The sequence below is a fragment of the Aedes albopictus genome, chromosome 3, assembly GCF_035046485.1.
Source record: "Aedes albopictus strain Foshan chromosome 3, AalbF5, whole genome shotgun sequence".
Classification (NCBI taxonomy): Eukaryota; Metazoa; Arthropoda; class Insecta; order Diptera; family Culicidae; genus Aedes; species Aedes albopictus.
The window spans coordinates 176,239,738-176,248,315 of NC_085138.1; the positions used below are offsets into that span (position 1 = coordinate 176,239,738).

The 8,578-nt window shown below is 40.9% G+C and overlaps 1 protein-coding gene across 1 annotated transcript; it reads right to left on the minus strand.

The window, feature by feature from the left end:
- Positions 1-200: 200 nt before the first annotated feature.
- LOC109403729 (T-complex protein 1 subunit eta) lies at positions 201-7,787 on the minus strand. The gene is made up of 5 exons (XM_062843057.1): positions 7,629-7,787; positions 6,553-6,651; positions 3,771-4,887; positions 919-1,107; positions 201-755 (listed from the first exon to the last, which is right to left on the minus strand). The coding sequence occupies exons 1-5, from the start codon at positions 7,629-7,631 to the stop codon at positions 535-537; spliced, it is 1,629 nt and encodes a 542-aa protein (XP_062699041.1). The 5' UTR covers positions 7,632-7,787; the 3' UTR covers positions 201-534.
- Positions 7,788-8,578: the final 791 nt, after the last annotated feature.

Here is an 8,578-nt window from a genome sequence, read left to right on the forward strand (position 1 = left end):
CCTTTTTTAGTCCCAGGTCTCAGGGCGATCTTCTTTATATTTACTGTTCTAGTAAATTCACCGATGAAATACAAATTTGAACTGGTAATGTAGGATTATTTTAAACGGGTTCGCTATTGGTGAAGGGTCAACTAAAAGTGTTTGAAGGGGATGGGGTGTCATCATGAAATACAAAGTTTCAGACAAAAAATAAACAAGGGTTGTTCAGAAAATGTGCAATCATCAATATGCGCGATTCCGTTTTATTTTATGATTACTGTTTTTCAATGTGTTTGTTGTTTATTTTTCAAAGCCGTTACTGGTGATAAAGCGTACGTTAGAAATATGTTAATACAATGCAATGCACTTGAGTATGTATGAAAGAAACACTGAAGGATATTAACAAACGATATTTGATGCTAAAGCATTAGGGTGTCTAAGATAAGATGGGAGCGATCCGTTTTGATGTGATTCAAATAAAAAGTAAAGATACGACGATTTAAGTTTAGAAGACGCTACAAACTGAGCTTAAATAGATAGTTCTATTTATTTCCTTTAGAAAGGACGTCCCATGCCGCGCCCCATAGGAGCTTGTGGCATTTCACCGCCGCCGGATTTGGGACTCTTGATGGTTTCGTCTACCGAAAGGATCATGCAACAAGCTTCGCAGGCAGCTGTTAATGCGTTGATTTTGATTACAGACGGTTCCCAGACGAATGCTTCAAAGTTGTCCGCAATGTGTTCTTTGAGAATGTCCACTCCATACCATTGACAACCTGAAGGACGACATTGAAAAATAAATTAATGAATTTACAAAACAATACAAGGTAAATGAAAGAAAGCAGTACTCGTTTATACACCAGACAATTTTTAATTTTTGAACTACTATCACACAAAGGGAGCAGCTGAAATAGTCGAAAATTGTTGAAATTATCTCACCTTGAGCATGCTTCTGTCGTAGTTTGTTCAAAATATTGGTAGCATCAAAACCGGCATTATCGCACAGTTGACGAGGAATGATCTCCAGAGCTTTAGCCAGTGCACCAATCAACAGCTGTTCCTTGCCGGCAATTGTTCGCGAATAATCACGTAGCATTTTCGATAGCTCCATTTCAATGGCGCCGCCACCTGTAAAAGAAATACAAGGAAAAGCTCAATTGAATACTTTTTACTGTAATACACTGACCCCATTACTAGTCCGTCCTTTTTTTTTGCAAAATTTGGAAATGTTAAAATGGGAACTATTGAAAAATATCGTTTAACTGTATAGTAGGTTAAGGGAGCCCCCTAATGCCTGGTTTGCACTGCTCAAATGAAACGAGAATCTGACTTGAAAACTCTGTAAGAATGTTCAATCGAATTAAATGTGTTTAGACTGGGAGAACCATTTGAATTCCCACTTGACTGCTCTTGAATGCATCTCAGTAGAAGCAAGTATTGTTCAATTCGCCCGGTGCGTAAACAAACTAAATTGAATTGATTTCATTTGATTGATGACTTGAAATCAACTCACATTAATCGCGGGTTTAGACGAGGCAATTGAAATGATTTCGTTAGACTTGAATGTGTACATGTTCAATTTCCGTTAAAATTAAGTGAGTTGCAAACGGGTCGGCTTCAGAAGTACGTTATCCTTTATTTGGGACATTTGGGCAATCGCCATAATAAAGACCTATTTCAACATCTCTCTGAGGGAAACGGGAGGGCATAAGGAATAAGATGGGGATAACAACAGGGAAATAGGAAAATATACCCTGGAAGAGGGTAGCGGGTTATGGGGCAAGATGGCCACCCTAAGCTTAGGTGCTTTGGGAGCATATGCTTTCATTAGAATATGGCTATTTAACACGCATCCCCTTTGTTTCATGTCTTTTCTATCCTCCTAACACAAAAAAAAGCATTTTATTTTGCACTACGAATGAAAGAAAAGGGGTTATCTACCCCATTTACAAGAAAGGCGACCATTTGGAATGTGAGAACTTCAGAGCGATCACCATTTCGAATGCTGCCTACAAAGAGCTATCCCAGATCATCTTCCGTTGTCTGTCACCTAAGACGAATAAGTTCGGTGGAAGTTATCAAGCCGGCTTCATCGACGGCCGGTCGACAACGGATCAGATCTTCGCCGTATGGCATATCTTCCAGAAATGCCGTGAACACCAGGTCCCAACGCATCAACCTGTTCATCGAATTCGAAGCGGCATACGATAACATCCACCACACAGCGCTATAGAAAATCATGGACGAAAACGGCTTTCCTGGGAAGCTGACTAGACTTATTAAAGCAACGATGAACGGTGTGAAAAACTACGCAAGGGTTTCGGGTGAATTATCCAGTTCATTCGAATTTCGCCGGGGACTGCGGCAAGGTGTCGGACACTCATGCCTACTCTTCAACATCGCTCCGGAAGGTGTAGATGTGTCAGCTAGAAACATTATGTGCCTTCTAATTAATTACAAGCTTTTTCGTACATCCGGGGAAATGTGTGCTGAATAAGAATTCCAGAATATCCTCATCAGGGGAAGTAAAATCGCCATTTGGCAAACGAAGTTTGTTCACTCGAAATCCTTAGATTTCGCAAGGATTTTGTTTAACCGACTGACTTCTCTCAAACTGGAAACATTTGTACAAAGGTTTTTTCCAGCCGGATCGTTCAGCAGACCGAAGAGCTTTCTGGTAGGCCTGGCGAGCCGACCTAAAGCCTCCGATCCAGCCGAACGTCGTCTGTTCCAACTATTTCTACATTGTTTCCTGAGCTTCTCTAGATCAGAGTTCCACCAAGGGATTCCTTTTGTGGTCTTCACAGATCACAGAGGGCAAGCTCATTCAAAAGCTTCCATGATGACGGTTGTTGTAGTATCAACGGCATCATCTATACCACTTGGAGTGTCAATGGATGGTGAGTATTCGTGAAACTTGGCTGCAACCAAATCGGTAAAGAGATTCCAGTTGGTTGACCGGGGATTCCTCAAACGCAAAGTTGGCGAAGTAACACAAAATATTTCATAAAAATATGTAAAAATATGATTTTTATACACTGAGTCTTTAGAGAGTCCCACACGAGCATCAATATTTCAATATCGGTACCTTTTGTCGAAATTTCCGTCAAACTCCTCAATGTACTTTTGGAAAATCTTTCGATTAAGCTGAAGGTTTGATGAAAATTGTGACATAAAGTTCCTATATTGAAGTATTGATGCTCGTGTGGGGTCCGCTTATGATGTCGATCGAAACAAATGACGATGACAAGCACAAAACACGCTTCGCTTTGGCTGCTCTCGGCTACAGCTAAACGAATACTCAGTAAAGATCCATATAATCAAACTGGTAAAAGCGTGAATATTTAACAATATCATATGCTGTGGGTGACGTATTCCCGGTCGAAGCAGGAATTTTTCGCACTGGCAATTTCATTGATTTCCTGGGGAATTCAGTAGTAAATAAGTAAAAAGGTCATTTAGCAAAGGTAGCTCTCAGATAAATAACTGTGGGTTGAATACTCATACAACATTGAAACACAAGCTAAAAAGCAGATGATGTCTCAGTTGAGATGTTACGGCAAAGAGAAAAGCAAGAATAATTTAATTAGCTGATACTCGACCCGAATATTCAGTGCATCACTAGTTCACAACATCCCATTTGTTCATTACGTGACAAAAGGAAAAGTAAAACACCTAATTTGCCGTGCATCATAGTTTGATGTAAAACTTCTGGAATATGTTTTAGGCAAATGAGTCGAACTTCCACTAAAAAATACAAAACTTTTTTGAAAAAACAAAGTTTCACTTACCGGCTACGACCGAATCATTACGAATGGTGCGCCTTACGATCATGATTGCATCGTGCAGAGACCGTTCGGTCTCTTCCAAGAACTGCTCAGCACCGCCACGCAGAATCAGGGTACACGTTTTAGCATTCGGGCAACCTTGGAAGATGTTGAACCGCTCGCCACCGACTTGACGTTCTTCAAAGTGAGCACACGTTCCGAGAACCTTGTCGTCGATGTCCTGAACGGTGGTCATTACAGCTCCTCCACATGCCTTCAGTGTCCGTTTGAGATCCTCTTCTTGGACGCGCCCAGCGCAGAACATATCCCTATCAGCAAAGTATTGAGTAGCCACATCACCAATGGGCAATTTGGAGAGAACGACCTGCGCCCCAGATTTGTGAATTTTCTCCAATTTGTCGTAAAGGATCTGCCACTCAGCATCAACGACCTTTTGATACTCCTGAACGTTGTCCACACGAACCTCGGCATTGTCGCGCTCGGCCTTCAGTTCAAGCTCGATGTTCAGAAGAGCGATCTTCACATTGTCATAGGATTTCGGCTGCATTTCGAATCCAGCATATGAGAAGGTCTTCTTGAAAGCTACACCGTCGATTAGCATCGAGTCTTCCAGGGCACCACCGGTCACTTTCTTGATACCGATCATGTTCAGTGGCAGAAGAACATCCAACGTGGTCACAGCGTCGACAACCATTTTCGAGAAGAAATCTTTCTGCTGATGGATAAGCTTGGAATTCATTGCCGTGGCGGCACACTTCTCCAGCAAGGCACGGTGCTTTTCGTTGTCGTGCTTTTCGATCTTGAAGGCCAACTCATTGATCCTGGCGATACACAAGCTCAGCGTTTTTCGCACTGCCTTGATGATGATCCTCGGATGAACACCCTCCTCGACGAATGGCTTCAACTGCTTGAGAAACTCACCGGCCAGCAACACAACGCTGGTGGTGCCATCGCCTACCTCGGCGTCCTGGGACTTGGCGATGTCCACCAATGTTTTGGCCGCTGGGTGCACAATATCGAGGAGCTTCATAATAGTAGCGCCATCGTTGGAGATTGTCGCCTTGCCATTGTTCTCGACAATCAGCTTATCCATTCCACGGGGACCGAGGGTTGTGCGAACCTGTCAAAAGTAAAAGCAGTATTAACTGATTGAAAACCTGAGGTGACTCAAAAAGTCGTTTGCTTTGCAGTGTGTAAGCTTATCAACTTTATTTTATTTTATTGATGCGCATGAGAGTCATGTGACTAAGTCGCCAATGCAAATCCAAGAACTTACATCGTTCATAATACACCGTGTAATTTGGGAGCAGACATTGCAACCTCTTCAGTCCGGCGGCTTTAACCCCACGTCTCCACTAGACAGAAATGTCTTGCCATTTTGCTGCCAGAAAGAGAAAACGTAACAGAAATGATCAACACCGCCGCTTTCCATGCAAACAGCGAGAGAACATTTCTGTCATGACACATCTGTCCAGCAAAATGGCAAGACATTTCTGTCTAGTGGAGACGTCGGGTTGCCTGACATTAATGATAAGGGAAGGGGGAGATTGTTTTGGTAAAATAAATTTCTGACTGTCAGTCTGTCTGTCATTACATCGAAACCTACTGAACCGATCAACGTGAAGATCTGAAAAAATCAAAATTAGGTACTTTTAAACTCAATTTTGAGTTCTTTTTCATCTCCCTTTTCATGCGCTCTTTCTATTGTTGTCAGAGTGAAGAGAGAAACAACCCAACTTTTGCAGTTCCGTGCGTCAAGCCAACACTGAGTTTCTAGCACAGTACTCAAATTTGAGTGAATACAACCTAGTCAAAATTTCGGTTGGGTGGAAAAAACTTAAAATTAGGTATTTTTTTCACATGGAAGCAAGCGGGAACAACCCAACAAAAACATCGATTCCATCAAGTCAAAATTGGCTTGACACACGCAACCCCGAAGTTGGGTGGAAAGAACTCACTTTTGGGTAGTTTGGTCTCTCCGTGTGTATGAGGGTTCTTAACATGATTATGAGTTTGTTATGCAACAAGAAGAGAGATGTGTTCAGAACTAAGTAGGTATTTCAAAACATTCAACCAATGGAAGCATATCGGTTTGAACCCGTTGCTTCTAAGGGAAATCGTAATAGAACTTATCCATATGTTTGCTCACTTATTGTAGCGCATAAACGATTATTTTTCATCCATATCAGTGCGATGGAAATAGAAATGTCCATCTTGTAAATTACGCCATAAGCTGATTGTACAAAAAAAAAATCTGACTACTAAGTAAGAGTAAGAGTACTAGGTCTATATGTAAGTGTTATTGTGGATTTAGCACCAAATTGGTGTCGGAAGTAACTTCATTGACTTCCGCTGGCTTTCCTATGCGTTAAACATAACGTCGGAAGTAGTGCGCTGTATAATAAATCTGATGCTCTATACAGCACACTACTTCCGACGTTATGTTTAACGCATAGGAAATGCAGCGGAAGTCAATGAAGTTACTTCCGACAGCAACTTAGTGCTAACAATAATAAAATTAAAGTAAGAATTAGCTTCTAAATTCCCCATCGTTTTATATCAAAACATATGTAGAGCGCCGAACTATTTGGTCGGGAGCCACGGCACATTTAGAGCCAGTAAATTGGCATAAAACGTATCTAGTTATAAGCGGAAAGGGCATAAAATAGGACCCTTTTCCTGCCCAAATGGTACCGCACCCAATTACGGGTAGTGTCCTAAGTAAATCACTATATACTTGGGTATATATACAACAATGATATATTAATTCACGAAAGGTACTTACAGCATCTACGATCGATTGGCAGGCGTTGATGTTGGATATCAGCTGAGGCTTTCCCTGAGAGGTGTCAGTGCCTTCCTTCAACAGAACAATTTGTGGTTGCTAAAAAGTATAGAAACGGAAATTAAAATCATTGACAACCACGAAGTTGCCGGTTTAAAAAGCACCAGCGGTGAATCATTTTTTTTTTTTTTTTTGCGTAAAATACATGAAGTTGTGGTGTAGTAGTGTAGGTGCGCCCACACCATTTCAATTTTTCCGGAATATTCTGTTTAGAAATATTGAAAAGCGAGAATTTTGGTACTCTGATTCACAATTCTGAGATATAAACACAATTTTTTTTATTATATGAAAACAATTCGTAACGCAAGGAGAAATTTATAATAGGGTATTTTAGCCAATAGTGGACCCCTTACCTATAGTGGACCCCCTTATATGTTTCCTAATTTTACTGCTTAAATCTGTTTTTACCGGTGAACTTCCACCGGGAGACAATGGATCATGTTCCTAGCCAGTAGTTACAAGTGGTGGAGCTACGCTGGAAAGCAATAATTTGATTTTTTGAACAAATTTGTAAATGTAAACAAATCTGGGGGACCACTATTGGTTAAATCCAAGGGGGTCCACTATTGTCTCCGTTTTAACATGGTAAGAGAATACGATTTATCCTATAGTGGACCCCAACAATCCTATAGTGGACCCCGGGGGGACCACTATAGGATAATTTGAGCCAGATTTGAAATGATTATTTTATGGGAAATATAGGGTGGTTTGGTAAGGTTTTTGTGTGCAATGTGCAGGAAAGACATAGAACTTGCTGTGCAAACGTTGACAGGGGCAATTTAATTGGAATATCATACTGTTTTAATGATCAGAACAATTTTCAGCTACTAAGGGGTCCACTATTGGTTAAAATACCCTACAAAATTAATTTGAAGAAACATTTGGTCACACAGCGGAACAACGGGAACGACGGACAGCATGTTTCCGTGTGAACACTATTCGCATATTTTTCACTTGCAAAATCGAACAGAATTCAAAATATTTTTGGGAAATCTTGCAATAATTAGAAAACCTACCATTTTGTGATTAGTTTCTGAGTAAATTCACTTGTTTTAAGCAATATTCTAACTGTTTAGCAGCGAATTACAGATTTTACAAAATGCTGATGCTAGAAGCACACATGAACGAAAAGACCGACGAGCGACTTTGACAGCTGGAAAATATCGACGAAAATATCGAAAATTTAAATGTCAAAACATTCACTATACACGCAAAACCAAAACTACCTATTTTGAGTGATTTACATTACCCAAAAGTGGATGTACACAAAAAATTCAAAAGACCTATTTTTTTCTGTCCATTTTACCCAAAATTGATTATATCGAACACGCTCGTTGAAAACTACTCTACACGCTCGCGTCAGAATACCCATTTTTTCATTGCTATCTCTGTCGCTCTTCAAGAGGCCCCATTTAAAAATACCCATTTTCAAGTTGGGCGGCCCAACTTGAAAATGGGTACAGTCTGGATTCGCTGGTTGGGTCACGACTGCGCCCCGATTAGCGAATCGTGTTCGTTCGTTTGGGGCAACTGACAACTGATCAAAATGCTCTAGACACACGCAAGTGACGAGAAATATGTCAAAAACACTCACGTACTTGCGCAAACGTTCTGTATACAGGAGCTGTGATGCGACGGCGGTCAGACGTCAAACTCGTTTTGAGATTTATTTTGACATTGACAGTGCTTTTTTCTTGGGTTTTGCCCCAACCAATGAACATTCAACCACAGACAAACAGACGTAACACTTGCGAAATTTCCATCGACCATGCTTTTAACGATCATTTTAAAGTTGTATAGTTGTAGCACAGAGAAACAGACGTAACACTTAGAACAAGTTTCATTAAAAAAACATCGTCACGAAAACGTAATCGCCCAATGCTAAACGTACTGTGTTTGGCCGGACCGCCACTAGATGGCGGTAGTGAGCAAACGTCAAACAGAAGCAAAAACGATACTTGGCCAT